The sequence below is a fragment of the Thunnus albacares genome, chromosome 20 (assembly GCF_914725855.1).
Source record: "Thunnus albacares chromosome 20, fThuAlb1.1, whole genome shotgun sequence".
NCBI lineage: Eukaryota > Metazoa > Chordata > Actinopteri > Scombriformes > Scombridae > Thunnus > Thunnus albacares.
Window position 1 is genome coordinate 27,408,589 of NC_058125.1, and position 17,008 is coordinate 27,425,596.

The 17,008-nt window shown below is 37.6% G+C and overlaps 1 protein-coding gene across 5 annotated transcripts in view; it reads left to right on the forward strand.

Annotated features, from left to right (window-relative positions):
* Nucleotides 1-1,537: 1,537 nt before the first annotated feature.
* LOC122971124 (transcription factor COE3-like) overlaps nucleotides 1,538-17,008 on the forward strand; it is a 75,226-nt gene continuing 59,755 nt past the window's right edge. For 4 of the 5 annotated variants that reach the window (XM_044337641.1, XM_044337643.1, XM_044337642.1 and 1 more), the window contains exons 1-4: nucleotides 12,871-13,346; nucleotides 16,004-16,160; nucleotides 16,437-16,500; nucleotides 16,598-16,653. In XM_044337641.1, the coding sequence (XP_044193576.1) occupies nucleotides 13,225-13,346; nucleotides 16,004-16,160; nucleotides 16,437-16,500; nucleotides 16,598-16,653 (399 nt within the window). In that variant the 5' untranslated portion in view covers nucleotides 12,871-13,224. Of the gene's footprint in view, nucleotides 1,669-12,870; nucleotides 13,347-16,003; nucleotides 16,161-16,436; nucleotides 16,501-16,597; nucleotides 16,654-17,008 lie in introns of those variants that run through there. The other variant, XM_044337644.1, reaches the window with a different exon arrangement.

Consider the following 17,008-nt stretch of genomic DNA (forward strand, 5'->3'; position numbering starts at 1 on the left):
ACTACAAGCTGTAACAGAGTATTACTGGCTATATTATCTGTCATAAAGTATCAGCTCTTCTTCAAGTAGTTAATAAGTAATTTAGTGATGAAGAGTTCAGCACTACGTGACAGCGATGAAGTCTGAACACTCTGAGGCTGCAGATCCTGATGATGAAGGTTCCTCTTCCTCTCTGTTGCTCATCAGCTGTTTGTCTCAGTTTGTTCACTAGATGGAGACAAAGTCCAGGAAACAGTTTGGTCTCCAGTCTGTATCTGCTTACTGGTTGTTTCTGATTGGTTCCCCGTTCGGTTCAACACTGAGTCACATGATGAACTTTACCAACACACAACAACTCATGTGTCAATCAGACACACTGAGATAAAAACACAACAACAGGCAGCACATGAGGATCTTTATTACATCACTGTTTTATTGTGTTTATGTAGTTTAATGGTTGATAGTGTATAAATGTGTATATTGTGTTTATCAGTGGCAGCTGGTGACTCAAACATTTATATGCCAATAAAACAATGTGCTTGAGTGGTGTAAAGGCTGCTTCTTTAAAGACATTTAGCATCTACATAATGTCTCTAAACAAAGAAGAGCTCATTTTAGCCATGGACTGGATCAAATGTGTGATTTTATCAACAAAGTGAAATTCAAATTTATGTTCTCATCAAAAACAGACAACATATCACATGATTTACACGTGTTTCCTGTGTATTTACTTAATATACAGAAATATATAAAGTAGCACAAAGCTTATAATGTGATACAGGAACAGATCTAAAAAAGTATTAATGCACATATCAAATACATGACTCACACACTCTGATCTATGTGCACCACATACAAAATATATTCTACAAAGCTGACATGTTAACACTTGTTATTCTAGTTACTTTAAGCTTATTACTCAATATACGACTCAGCTTAAAAACTCCTGCACTCATTCACTAATCACATCAACATCAACAGGTGACTGAACAACCACTCAATTAAAAAGACAACTCACTGTAACTTCAACAAGCAAACTAACGTTACCCACAACACATTATATATATATATATATATATATATATATATATATATATATAAAAATATATATACACACACACACACATATATATATATACATATATATACACACATATATACATATACATATATATATATGTATATATGTATATGTATATATGTGTGTATATATATGTATATATATATATACATATATATATACACACACACATATATGTATATATACATATATATATATACATTAGCAACAATGACAAACAAGCTAACTCTCCCGGTTGTTTCTCTCCTCCGCAGGGCGGGATCTTTTACATTGGACTCAATGTATTTCTTTTTTTTCATGCTAATCTGTGATTGGCCATGACACGTAAAATGACGCTCCAAGGGAGGACGTCCTCTCTAACCAATCAACAACCAGAATGCAATATTGACATCGAGTTGGTCCAATGATAGTTTCCAGAGTAGCAGCAGTAGATAGCTCCTCGTGTTAGCCAACGCAACAGCTAGCTTGCTTGTCATTGTTGCTAATGATATCAGACGAACAGCAGCCGTAAAGTTCTGTTAACTAACAAACAAGATGACCAACAGTCACTAATGGACGTTATAACATGAACACTTCATCTGCATGATAGAAAGAAGACGTCAGATAACGTGAGTCAGATACAGCTTCTCTCTCTCTGTCTCTGTATGAATTTATCTCCTTAACAAGAATGCAGCAGATATATATATATATATATATATATATATATATATATATATATATATATATATATATATAATGTGTTGTGGGTAACGTTAGTTTGCTTGTTGAAGTTACAGTGAGTTGTCTTTTTAATTGAGTGGTTGTTCAGTCACCTGTTGATGTTGTGTGATTAGTGAATGAGTGCAGGAGTTTTTAAGCTGAGTTGTATATTGAGTAATAACCTTAAAGTAACTAGAATAACAAGTGTTAACTAGTGGTGTAACGGATTGTAGTTGATCCATGATCCGTACAGATCGCCCCCCACGGTTCGGCAGGTATATGAACTGCGGATTAATTGCAAAATTTAATGTCTCATTTAAGACAAAATAAACAAACTGCTGTAAGTACAAGTCATGTGCAGACAGCATGTTGCTAACGCTAACAGGGATTTTGAAGAGCAACATCAAACCAGCATCTAACGGTCCGATGTGACATTTGAGTTGTTTAGCTGCTGTTTAATGTGCTGCAGCTGAGCAGCTAATTAGCATCTAGCTGCTAACTGACGTTAGCGGTGAATGTTTGTTATCATCAAGTTTTGATGATGTGGACAGAAGCTGTTTCATTCACTGTTTAAAAGAGGAAGGTTTCATGCCTCATATTGCAATAACTGAGCATTGAATATTTTATATATTTTATTTTATTTAAACATTGGACATCTTAAATGTTGTTTTCATTTAAGACCATGGGCAAAAGTTCCTCGCTGTTTCATGCTGTAAGTGTGTTACAGAGTAAATGGAAAACAAAGTTTTATTTATTTATTTATTTAATGATCTGATCCGTGACTCAAATCTATGATACGATCCGAACCCCTAGTGTTAACATGTCAGCTTTGTAGACTATATTTTGTATGTCGTGCACATAGATCAGAGTGTGTGTAAGAACCTGAACCTGTATCACATTATAAGCTTTAAAAATACACAGGAAACACATGTAAATCATGTGATATGTTGTCTGTTTTTGATGAGAACATAAATTTGTTGTCACAATAGAACAATACTATAAATTTGAATTTCACTTTTTAGTTCAGGCTGAAAAATAAATAATAAAAATTATAATAAATATTATAATAAATTAAATAAATGAATAAATTAATTAATTAATAAATTATCAAACAGTGAAGTAACAGTAATGATTTCTTAAATATGCAAACATTAGTGTACATTAATAGTTTTTTAAAATTTTGTATTTTAGTTTATTTGATAATTTAATGATACAGTTCAGACGAACATCATCAATAAAATATATAAAAATAGATGAAACTGATCTTCTGACACTTTTATTTAAACTTTAATGTTTATTTGAACATTTAAAGGTTATTTACTGAAGTAAATAACAAAACTCTTCTTCAGTTTCCTCAAATATCTGAAGATGATGATGAAGAAACATCAGAGTTCAAGTCTGATCCTGTTTGAATCAAACTAAACTCAAAAAGTCAAAAAAAGATGTTTTGCTACAAAGTTCTTTAAAATGAAATCAGTAGAGGAAGAGGAGGAGGAGGAAGAGGAGGAGGAGGAAGAGGAGGAGGAGGAGGAGGAGGAGGAGAAGGAGGAGGAAGAGGAGGAGGAGGAGGAGAAGGAAGAGGAGGAGGAAGAGGAGGAGGAGGAAGAGGAAGAGGAGGAGGAGGAGTAGTAGTAGTACATGTTTTCCTCCAGCAGGGGGCATCAGGTCTCCATGTTCTTTTTTTATTGGGTCTGTGTTCTTCCTCTTCTTCTTCTTCTTCTTCTTCTTCTTCTTCTTATGATTATTATTATTATTATTATTATTATCAGCTGTCATGGCCTCTCTCCTTTTTCATGTATTTTATTTATTCCCTAATTTATTATTTTCATCTTTATATGTGAACTCTTCCACCAACGTAAACTTACTGATGGATGATGTAATACAAATATACAATCAATAATAATAATAATAATAATAATAATAATAATAATAATTATAACAACAGAACCTTCATTTCATCAGTAGAGTTGATTCTCTACTACACACACTGTGTGTGTGTAGGTGTGTGTGTGTGTGTGTGTGTGTGTGTGTAGGTGTGTGTGTAGGTGTGTAGGTGTGTGTGTAGGTGTGTGTGTGTGTGTGTAGGTGTGTGTGTAGGTGTGTGTGTGTGTGTGTAGGTGTGTGTGTGTGTGTGTGTGTGTAGGTGTGTGTGTAGGTGTGTGTGTGTGTGTGTGTGTGTAGGTGTGTGTGTAGGTGTGTGTGTGTGTGTGTGTGTGTAGGTGTGTGTGTGTGCTGTAAAATATCAAAGAAACAAACTGATGACATCATAAAAGCATCTGAACTACAGAAACATTTGATATTATTATTTTATGAATTAGTTGTCAGACTGTGTCCCGGTGAGGAAGAGGTGAGGAAGAGGAGTCAGCAGATTAAAAACATTCAGGTTTGGACATCTGGAGCCGCCAGTCAAACCTGAATTCATTAACCTCCGCTGATAATTAATTAAAGACACGTCATGTTCAATTAGAGGAAACTAAAACGCCCCAAATCAGGTTAATTGACCCTGATCAGCCGCTCGGCTGCCGACTCAAACACCACAGAACAAGAAGAGCAGGAGGAGGAGGAGGAGGAAGAGGAAGAGGAGGAGGAGGAGGAAGAGGAAGAGGAGGAGGAGGACATGTTTTCATTCAGCAGGAGGCGTCACATCTCCACAAGAGAAATACAAACTTCTCCTCCTTCTTCTTTTCTTCTTTTCTTCTTCTCTTCTTCTTCTTCTTCTTCTTCTTCTTCTTCTTCTCCTTCTTCTTCTTTTTCTCCTCCTTCTTCTTTTCTTCTTTTCTTCTTTTCTTCTTCTTCTTCTTCTTCTTTTTCTTCTTCTTTTCTTCTTCTTCTTCTTCTTCTTCTTCTTCTTCTTCTTCTTCTTGCCACATTTTCTGTGTTGACAGGAAGCAACATTTTACTTTTCCTCACTTTGACTCCTGTTTTTGGTTTATATACGTCTAAACTCACCGAGTGAAGATCTGAATAAAACTAATAATAAATAATAATAATAATTAATAAATGAATAAAAATAACCATCAGAATCTTTCTGAAGCACTTTTTTTAAAATACAAAATATAATGAAATGTTTCTTCACAGTTCAGAAGAACAAAAACAGATCAAAGATTCTGATTGATAATCAAGTTAATATTTAATTTCCTCCTTGCAGACGAGACTGAGGGCAAAGCAGCAACAGTTTTATAACGAATAATGTAAACGAGACAAAGTCGTTATCGACATAATGAGATTGTTGTCTTACAGCTGATTCTAGAGCTGCAACTAACCATCAGTTTCATTATTGATTCATCTATTGATTGTTGTCTGGATTCATTGATTAGTTGTTTGGTTTATAAAATGTTTCCTGAAGATGATGTCATCAGAGAGATGACATCATCCGTCAGAGAGACGTTTAACAAGCTGGAAACAGAGAAACTGACTCAAAATGATTAATCGATTGTCAAAACAGTTGTTGATCAATTTAATAGTTGACAACTGATCGATCAGTCGACTGATCGCTCAGTCGACTGATCGATCAGTCTGATTGATTCTTTGTGAAACGTTTCCAGACAGAACAAAGAGACTCTGAGACGCCTGATGATGTTTGTTCTCAGTATTTAGTTGTTTTTTCTTCCTGAATAAAACCAGAAGTGACAGAAACACACAGTCAAGAGAGAGAAGAGACGTATTGATCAGCAGCATTGATTGATTGATTGATTTGATTCACTGACTCATGTTTGTCTCTTTTGTTCTCAGCAAGAACAAAAATAAACCACGTTTGTCTTTTTTAAATGTGTTAAAAACATTTAATCATGTGCATAATTAATATAATATCTGTTATCAGTATATTGTGAAATATCACCTGATTGATTAACTCGTTAACATCGTCCTAAAAATCAATCAAAGATAAAAGAGTTTAAATTCTGTTCTGTAGATTAAAATGTATTTATTATTATTTTTTATTCATTTGAGTTTTTATGTTTCTGCTCAGATGTTTAAATCTTCATAAATATCTTTATTTACAAACAAAAAGCTACAAAATGTGTCCAGAGAAGCAAATAAATCAGCATCATTGATCAGAGCTAAAGATGCTGATCTCTCTCTCTCTCTCTGTTTCCTCTTGGTGTCGCTCTTTCCTCGCTCGCCGACTCTCTCTGCTGGGACGGAGGGAATTCCCTGAACTGGGACGACTGGAAATCCCTCTGCAACACACACACACACACACACACACACACACACACACACACACACACACACACACAGAGAATCTGAAAGTGTTTTTCTGTTTCCAGCTGAAGGTCGAGCGCTTTTGTTTCCTCTCGTTTTATTTTCATTTTTCTGGCTTCTGGTCTGTTTTTCTTCTTTTTGTTTGCGGCTGTCTGACTGACTGTCGCTGCAGTCGAGTCAAATAGAATCAAACGGAGTGAAAGGAGACAAAAAAACAGAATGAAAGACAGTAAAAAGCTTCGAGTTCAGCAGGAAATGCATCAAATAAAACAAAACAAAAATAAATAGAATAAAAACAGGAGTCAGTTGATTTAGAAACACATTAATTTTTATATTTAAACACATTTGTACATAAATCTTGATTAAAAAAAATTGATTTCATATTTAAACAATTTAAATCTTTATTGATTTCTAACTTGTTGGATCTTAAATGTTTGTAATTAAACTGTAATTTAATCTGATTTGTGTCAGATGAGTTAATGTAGACATGATTTATTAATAATATGATTTATTAATAATATGATTTATTTCAGACAAACAGTTTGACGTGTTTAAAGGAACAACCTCTAATCTCCCCCTCTGGTGATCAGCGGTAACTGCAGGTGTGGGGTTTTGGACTTCACCTCCCAGAGTTCCACAGTGTCGCCGGGGTGTCGTCAGTCACGGGCAGGTGAGCTGCAGGTAGCTCCGCCTACCGTCTCTGGCGGACCAATCACTGTGCTGGCTGATGGAAAACGTGTCAGTAACTGTGCCGCTTGTGGAAGGTCGCCACGGAAACCCAGTTAATAATACTGCATATGGTGAGTTAACAGATGTTTTATTTTATTATTACTTTAACATCAGCATGAAAGCAACTGATCAACATGATGAAATAATATTATAGCAAATTTTAAAATACAGAAATACAACAATTAAAACTGAAAACATCAGACATTTATCAATAAATTGTTTCCAAAAAACAAAAAAACATTTTTTCATCTGAAATATTTTTGAGCCATTAGACTAGATTAAAAAATTAGGATTAGATTAGATAAAAAAAGACTCTGAAACTCTCAGGTAAGGAGGATGTAGGTTAAAAATAAGACGTGAGGAAGAGGAGACGACCTGCGTGATGAAGAACTGATGTGTTGCAGGTTGAAGTTTAAGATAACAGGTCAGAAATGACATCATTCAATATTTATATTCAGGTCTGAGATGTTTGGGATTTAAAATTGACTCTCTGTATGTTTAATAATATATATTTAATATGATTTATTGATGTAGGATAAATATGAAGTGATTAATGATGATGTGATGATGAAGGTCTGACATGATGAAGGTTGTGTTTAGGTTGATTCAGAGATGATATAAACAGCACAAAAAGTAAGGAAATGTGTGTTTGGTAGATTATTTCTCTTTTAAATGGAGCCACATTTGTAAGGAACACGCAGGATGAGCAGCAGAGCTGAGTATGTGGGTTGCGCCCATGAAAAATTTGCCAAATCTTCTCTGCCGATGCCAAACAGCTTATTTTGCTGTTGCTATGGACTCTTGTTTCGAGTTTCTGGTACCCCCAGGTGCTGCCGATCAGGCACCTGTGAGCTTGGGCCCTGCTACAGGGGTCAGTAGGTGTCTGCTCCAAGAATCAGCATACCAGGTTTGACTGATCTGGATAGAACCCGTGCCATAGGGCGACTTCAAGCTGGTGTTCCATAAAACCAAGTTGCGGCATTATTTGGAGTGAGCCCTAGTACCATCTCCAAAGTGAAGGCCAAGTTCTTTATAACGGGGGATGTCAGAGACCCAAGAAGACCGTCTCCTCACCCTGTCAGCACTGAGGTACCGTAGGCTGTCCTCTACAGATTTGCAGTCAAGGTTTGCAGGACGATATGGCCGACGGCTCTCTGCCCAGACGATCTGGAACAGACTGCACGGAGCCAATCTCCGGCTGCCATGACCGCCCTTCACCATCAGGCCCGTTTGCACTGGAACCTGAACATGTGGAAGAACGTTATGTTCAGCAATGAGTCCAGATTCTGTCTGTGGCAGATGAATCTTAGGGTCAAAGTGCGGAGAAGACGCGGAGAACGCTATGCTGTTTTTCCCTCACTGGAAAAACGAGGCTCGTCATCATTGGAGGTAATCTCAATGCAGAGAGATATGGAGATGAGATTCTGCAACCAGTGGCAATCCCATATCTCCACAGGACCGAACTCTATCCTCCAAGATGACAACGTTCGCCCCCACAGAGCGGGGTTCATCAGAGACTACCTCCAGAGTGGAGAGGATGGAACGGCCTGCCGGCAGTCCTGACCTCAACCCCATTGAACACTTGTGGGATCAGCTTGGGCGTGCTGTTCGTGCCAGAGTGACCAACACAACCACGTCGGCTGACTTGTGACAAATGCTGGTTGAAGAATGGGACGCCATCCCACAGCAGAGTGTGACCAGGTTGGTGACCAGCATGAGGAGGAGGTGCCAGGCTGTTGTGGCTGTGTATGGTTCTTCCACACGCTACTGAGGCTCCTGTTTGTTAGATTAATAAATTGTTAAATTGCCAATATGTCTTGTTTCTTCAAACTTCAATCATCCAATCCACCAAACACCAAACAAGAGTCAACGGCAGAATAAGCTGTTTGGCATTGGCAGAGAAGATTTGGCAAATTTTTCATGGGCGCAACCCACATACTCAGCTCTGCTGCTCATCCCACAAATGCATGTTCCTTACAAATGTGGCTCCATTTAAAAGGGAAATAAACAGGATTTCCAACAGTATAAGATTTATTACCAAGAAGCTTCGTTACAACAAAGAAATAATCTACCAAACACACATTTCTTTACTTTATGTGCTACGTTTATGTTAGAAACATGTTTTTAGATGATGTCGGCTCACAGACAAGATGATTGATATTAGAGGAGATGATGTAGGTTTGAAATGATGAAGGTCTGAGATGATGAAGGTCTGAGATGATGAAGGTCTGAGATGATGAAGGTCTGAGACGATGAAGGTTTTGGCTCAGACAGTAACGTGATTTTAAGATGGAAGTTTTTAACTTTAACTTTAGATGTAGGATGAAGATGATGTCATTAGGACAATTTAAGATGATGGACGGATGACGTCAGAGGTGATGACGTCAGAGGTGATGATGTCAGAGGTGATGATGTCAGAGTTTGTACGTTATGCAATTGTTGGTTCGATGTCGGTCTGATGGTGAAGACGAGAGAAGATGAAGGTTTTCTATATCATCAGTTAGAGACGATTTATGTTGCACACACACACACACACACACACACACACAAACACACACACACACACACACACACACACACACACACACACACACAAACACACACACACAAACACACACACAAACACACAAACACACACACACACACACACAGATTAATACACTGACTGTGTGTTTTGCTTAAACGCTGCTGTAGTTTAAAGCGGGTGACTGACTGAATGAATGTTTTTTACCGAGTCAGCCGTGTGTGTGTGTGTGTGTGTGTGTGTGTGTGTGTGTGTGACAGCTGGCCCATCTGACTTTGCCGTGACATCTGGGAAACCCGCCGGTGTGCCACCGTGAACGCCGGTTGATGTCGCTATTTAAATGCAAATGTGTGTGTGTGTGTGTGTGTGTGTGTGTGTGTGTGTGTGTGTGTGTGTGTGTGTCGCCTGCTCGCACCGTCACACACACACACACACACAAAAGGAAACACTTCACACACAATAAAGAGCAGGAGGGCTTCACACACACACACACAGTAAATCAGATGATAAACTGCAGTGAAAACGCAACAATAATTCAATTAAAGATGATTTTTATTGTTTTTATTGTTGTTTTTATTGTTGTTATTGACATGATGTAAAATAGTTTAATTTCATAATAATTTGTTCTTTTGTTCGTCGTCCGTCTGCTGCTGATTGGACGGTTTCAGGCTGTAAATTCAGCCAATCAAACCAAATCAAATCAATAAATAAATAAATAAATAAATAAATACAATAAAATTAATTCTGTAATTTATTTACATTTAAAAATCACAAGAGAGAGAAAAATGTTTTTATGTTTATAATTTAAAAACTAAATTAAAAAGAAACAAACAAGCAGAAAAGAAGACAATGAATTTAAAGTGAATCTAATTGATTGATAATTGATTGATCATCTTTGAACTGAAGTGATCAAACAAACGAAACGTCTCGACTCATAAAAACCGTCTCACAGTTTAAACTAAATGTTTAAAGGTGTAAATTGAATCTGCAGGCGAGGAGGAGGAGGAGGAGGAAGAACAGACGCAATAATAATAAAATAATAAACGTACGTCGGCATGGAAACGTGTGAAAACTAAAGCAGGATAATTCATCACCTGACGGACGTAACCGAGTTTCTTCTTCTTCATGTAAATGAGATCAAATCATAAAAACACTGAATCAGGTTTGTTTTTCTTCTTCTCTTGTTTTTTTTTTGATTCTGGACATAAAATGTAATTTTGACTCTTTAACATTTTTCACTCGGTGTTTCATCATTTTGTTGTTTTTCTTCCTGATCAGAAACAGTATTGATCAGCAGCATTGATTCATTGATCAGTTGAACTGAGTGTTTGTGTCTTTTTGTTCTGAAACAAAATAAAACACAGTTTTCTTCAGCACAAATATATTTTACATATAGAAGTTAAATCTAATATAAAGATCAATATGTTGTTTTAAAGCTTTTTGAAACTCAGAATTTGAAGATTTGATGTTTTAATTTTAAAATAGAAAAATAATAAAAAAACGAAGAAGAAAATTAAAACATATTTTAAAATAAAATTAAAATAAAAAAGATGTGAATGAAATGTTGCAATAAAATAAATAAAAAAACGTCTTTTAACTGAAAGTAGAAGAAGAGAAAAACCTCCTTCCTCCTCCTCCTCCTCCTCCTCCTCCTCCTCCTCTCTGCAGGTCGGGGATTTGTCCCGAAAGAACGGAGCCTCATTTGGAAACCAGATTGCCCCCCCGACCCCCCCATCACCCCCCCCATCACCCACCCCCCTCCCCTCCAGCGTTTCCTCCTCAGACGGCTCATTTATTCGTCCATTTAAATTGAATTATCAGCTTTTTATTACAGACAAAAAACCTGCAGAGTTTATTATCAATATTATTATTATTATTATTGTTATTATTATTATTATTATTATTATTATTATTATTAGAGAGCGGCTCGGTGTATTGATCAGGTATTGATTGACGTCTTCAGGCGGTCGCATCAGTTTTTCTGCAGCTGTTAAAAGTGAATTTTTTGGGTTTTTAAAAAAAAAAAAAAAAAAAAATTCAGGAGAATAAAAAAAGTCTTCAGGACATGAACTCACCTCCTCCTCCTTCTTCTTCTTCTTCTTCTTCTTCTTCTTCTTCTTCTTCTTCTTCTTCTTTTTCTCCTCGTTTTTCTTTCAGTTTGAATTTTGTTGCTTAATAAATAAATAAATGAATGAATGAATTTCCCTCCTCTTCCTCTCCTCTTCGTCCTCTCGGTTTTTTTTTTTTCTCTGCAGCCGATGAAACACAAACTCTTCTTCTCTGTTTAAACTGGTTTCCTCTCCTTCCTCCTCCTCCTCCTCCTCCTCCTCCTCCAGTCCGGGCTCGGTCCACCCCTCGGAGCCTCGGAGGCCTTCACCCCCCCCCGTCCCCGTTCCTCTTCCTCACATCATGGACTGTAACGTAGAAAACGTTGCGTTTAAACAGCTGCAGATGATTCACGTGAATCTGATCGATGAGACGAACAGAACCTGAAGTTATAGATTTATTTATCTCTGATTCTGTTGAGATTAAAGGACAGAATCTCTGCAACCACATGTCAAAACTGTTCTCTGATTGGACACACGAGGGCGCCGGATCTGTCGTTGACATCACAACGGCGGCGCCCTCTGGAGGCCAAAACATCAACAGCGGAGAAGGTTTAAAGACGTGTTTGTTGACTTCGTTATTTGTTCATAATAATGAATCATGAAGTAAATATTTTCTGTTTCTCACGTTTGTGTTTCAGAAAATGTTTTTAATAAAGTTAAATTTTGCCGCGTCGAGTCGTCGGTCACATGACGGGAAACAGACGCCTCTCTCTCTCTCTCGCCGTCGGCTCGTTAACACGTCTGTCTGCTTGTCGTGAGTAACTGTGAGTGTGTGTGAGGATCCCTCACCGGCTTCCCAGCAGCATCCTTTTAATAAATCCTGGAAGTGGAAACAGAAGAGACCAGTTCACATTCTGGTTTTTACTGGGGGAGAGACAGAGAGCTCTCTCTCTCTCTCTCTCTCTCTCTCTCTCTCTCTCTCTCTCTCTCTCTCTCTGCCTCTCTCTGGTTGGTCGGTTCGAGTGCCTGCCCCCTCCCCCCCTCCTCCCTCCTCCCTCTCTCTCTCTTTATCTCTCTCTCTCACACACACACACACACACACACACACACACTCTTCACCTCTCCTCTCCTTATAAGGTCAGGCCCCGCCCCCCCGCTGTGATGTCGTCAGCGGCTCGGAGGAAGACCCGTGGGGTTTTTTGGGTTTTGGCGTCCAGTCCTGTGGGGCCGCAGGGCTGAGAGTTTCTCCTCCTCCTCCGCTCCTCCTCATCCCTCCATCATCGGCCCTCCGTCTCTCCTCCTCTCCTCTTTGGGGAAAAGAAAAAAGACACTTTGCTCGCGCTCGATTCGCCGTCCGGACCGCCGCTCTGTTCCCCAGATTTCTCGTCCTCTGAGGATTTTATTTTTCTTTTCCCCTTTTTTCTCTCCTCCTCATTTCTTTCTTTCTTTCTGTCTTTTTTTCTTTTTTTTGTCTTTCTTTCTTTCTCTGTTTCTTTTTTTTTTCACCATGACGGCGACGACTGAGAATATTTTAAAAATCCTTTTGTAAAAACTCTCAGAAGAAGAAAAAACTGTTTTTCTTCTTCTTCTTCTTTAAAAGTTGAATTAAATCTCAAAAAGAGACAAAAAGTTGTGCAGACGAATAAAACTTCCTTCTGCACAAATCTCTGCTTTTTTCTTCTTCTTTTCTTCGTCCTCGTCATGCGGCTGGTTTCAGACTTCGGAGTGTTTCGATATTTGTGAAGAAAAGAAGAAGAAGAAGAAGAAGAAGAAGAAGAGGAGTCTCCGTCCTTCCTGTGCAGCTGAGTTTTTTTTTTATCTGCTGGACTTTTCTTCGTTCCTGTTTTATTCTTCTTCTTCTCCTGCTGCTCCCCGTGTTGTTTGCGTGGTCGTGCGGTGTCGGCGGCGGTGGCGTGGGTCGGAGGAGGCGTGTGTGTCGGTGTGTCGGTGAGACTCTGGAGATGTTTGGGATCCAGGACAACCTGCCCCGCGGGGCCACGGCCAGCATGAAGGAGGAGCCGCTGGCCGTTCGCTCCTGGATGCACTCGGCCGGCGTGGTGGACGCCAACACGGCCGCTCAGAGGTAAAAACTCACCGCCCGCCGCCGCCCCCCCCCCAGAGGGATTCTGGGAGCTGTAGTCCCAACGGACAAACAGCCGCTCGGCAGGAAGGGTCAGACGAGACGGAGAGACGCTTTAAAAGGTTCAATGTTTCTGCTGCAGGAACATTTAAATTCCTGCAAAAGTAAATTTAATCTAAACAGGAAAAACAAATAAAATATTTCTGATAATTTTCTGATATTTCAGATTTTCAGGGTTTAAATTTTTGCATCTTAAAGGAAAAAAAATCAAATCAGACGGAAAGAAAATAAAAACAGAAGCTTTAATAAGAGTGAAAAGTAAATAATAAAGAATATTTATTGAGATGTTTAGTTGAAGGTTTATGATGATATCTGAAGACGTTTTATTTTAGAGATGAAGAGGAAGATTTTTCTCTCCGAGACGTCGCTGAGCAGCAGCTGATGATGATGATGATGATGATGATGATGATGATGATCCGAGTCGACAGAAAATCACTTCAGAAAAAAAAAAAAAAAAGGATCAAAACAGACACGACGTCTGATGTCTGTTTAATGTTTTAATGTTTCCTGAGTTTGATTCTTCAGAGACGAAGATTCAAGTAAAAAAAACAGTTTCTGTTTAAAACATTTTTATTCATTTAAGTTAAATTAATATTTCAGATTTATTTATTCGTCTCAACCTGAAACTAAACATTTATTAATCTGAACGTTCAGGATTTATTTATTTCAGCTGATTTTATAACTAAAAACACAAATGTTTATTTATTATTATTATTATTATTATTTATTATTTAACAGCATTAAAATGATTCTAATGAAACATATAAATGTGATTTTAACAGTGATGATGAAGATCATTTCAATGAGCAGAAAGTCGTTCACGTTTATAAATGATTATAAATCTACATGATAACGACGTCACATCATTTATTATTATTATATTTATTATTAATATTAACATTTAAAAATCAAAGGTTGTGATAAAAAGTTAATGTGATGAAGATGATGATGAAGCAGCAGATTCACATCAAAACTTAACGACTCACATTTAAACAAACGTAAAATATAAATATTCTCATAACGAGACGTCGTCACTCTGAATCAAACTTCATATTTTAAATAGTTTTATTTTATGAAGCTGAATATAAAACTGATCATAAAGAGACTGAAATATCAAATATATATAAATATCAAAACTGATCATAAAAAACATGAATTTGACTTTTTTTCACATGTAAAATAGTTAAATATGAAGCAGCTGTTTTATATTAATTATAGTTTATTATTATTATTATTATATTATCAGTTTATCACATATATATAAAACAGTTTTTATTAATATAATAATATAAATATATGACGGTGAAGCTGCTTTATTCATATTAACATTAAATCTGTTTCAGATGATTTTATTTTATTATTATATGAAATATAAATATAATCTTCAGCAGGAAGCTTCACTTTCTGTCCTTTTTGTTATAAATGTAGAAACATAAAAAGATTTCAGTGATTTTAATGTTTTAATGTTTTCGGAGGTCAAAGCTGCAGTTTGAATATTTATAAATGTGAAATCTTTAATATTCCCTCCAGAGTGTAAACGTTGTTGTTTAACATGATTCATTCATGTGGAGGTTAAAGCCTGAAGCTTCATGTCAAAGCTTTTTATCAATATTTCCTTCACCTCTCTGAATTATGACCTCCCGTTACCGTCGACGACGGGAGGAAACGTGGAGGTCAAAATGAAGAGAAGTCGCTTCTTCTTCATGTGTGATTAAATGTTTGATCTTCGGAGGAAACGTGTGATATGTGATGTGTGTTTTCATGACTTAAACATGTCAGAATCACATGTTTGCTTGTTGAGAGTCAGTTTCTCTCTCTGAGGTGCGTTTGATTTATCCTCCTCCTCTGCTTCCACACATGAAGGATTTAATTTCATTTGACTTCACAGTTTGTGTGAAATCAGAAAAATGTTCTTGTTGTTTTTTTTGTGATTTTAATGAGTTTCAGTTTCTGTTTTCTTGTTTTTATTTTGTAAATGTTTCATTTTTTTGGACTCAAGACAAAGTAAATTTTAGTTATTTGTTAATTTTCTTTTGTCTTTGAACGTCTGTAAAGTTTCACTTATTTGTGAAAATTGTAACAACAACTCACATCAATTAGTTTTATTTTTTTGTCTCAGTGGATTCACATCAGAACTGCAAACGATTAATTGATTAGTCGATCGACAGAAAATCAATCATCATTTTTAATCTTAATCTAGTTTTCAGCTCCTCAGCTGTGAATCTGATCTGAAGGTTTCTGACTGTTAGTCGAACAAAACAAATTAACGATTAATTGATTCATTGAGAAATTAATCAATCAGGTTATTTGATAATAAAAATAATGGTTAGTTGCAGCTTTAACGTTGATTCGTCTGAAGTTTCAATTTCACACATTTATTTATTCATTTAACTCGAAGAACACGATAATAAGCTGCAGTCTGAGCTCTTAATGTTGGACTTTATGGAATAATTTGAAAGTTTTGAAATGTTGGTTGTTATAGTTTATAGATGATTTATATTCAGATGTTTCTCTTCAGGTCATTAATGTGTCTGCTGTGTATTTGTGTCAGTTTGTTCTGTCCAACCCTCTGACCAGCCGTCTGTCTCTCCGTCTCTCAGCGGGGTGGGGTTAGCTCGAGCTCACTTTGAGAAGCAGCCTCCGTCCAATCTGAGGAAATCCAACTTCTTCCACTTCGTGTTGGCGCTCTACGACCGGCAGGGTCAGCCGGTCGAGATCGAACGCACCGCTTACGTCGACTTCGTGGAGAAAGAGAAGGTGAGAAACTCCAAAAACAAACACACCCTCTACACGATCACCACCGACCACAGCTTCTGAACAGAGATAGAAACCAAACGCACCTTCGCTATTAAACTGTCAAACAAAGCTGACGGATGTTTCCACACTAAAAACAGCCCACAGCAGCCTGACAGCAGGTGGAAACCAAACGCACCCCAACATGCTAAAGGTTCATAACCGTTTGAATCCTGTCTCCACCCGGGGCCGGGCGGGGTTAGAGGAAGTGGTTTGTTTGATTTGTGTTTTTGTGTTCAGGAGCCGAGCGGAGAGAAAACCAACAACGGGATTCATTACAAGCTGCAGCTGCTCTACAGTAACGGTGGGTTCGCTTGTTTTACTGCTCAGCACCTCCCGGCTGATTAGAACTGAAACAACAATAATAATAATATTAATATTAATATTGTGTGTGTGTGCAGGAGTGAGGACGGAGCAGGATCTGTACGTCCGACTCATCGACTCCATGACCAAACAGGTGAGATATCGATTATCGATCACCTGATGAGTCGTATATACTGACGATGATGTCGATCCGGTGATGGACCAATGAGAGAGCTGTCAGGAAGCACTCTTCTTCTTCTCTCCTGAGACGTTTCCTGAGCCGACCGTCGTCTCCTCTCCGAACATTTCTGACGTTTCAAACCGAGCAGCAGCTTCTCCGTGGACGGCGGATAAAAGACGACGTGTTTAACATTTAACCCTTTCAGTCTCTGCGTCTTTTAAAGATGCAGTGTGTAGAATTAACTGTTCTCGTTAGTGTTTAATCACCTGAAAATAAGAACCGTTGTGTTTTTCGTTACCTTAGAACGAGGCTTCATATCTCACCGCCA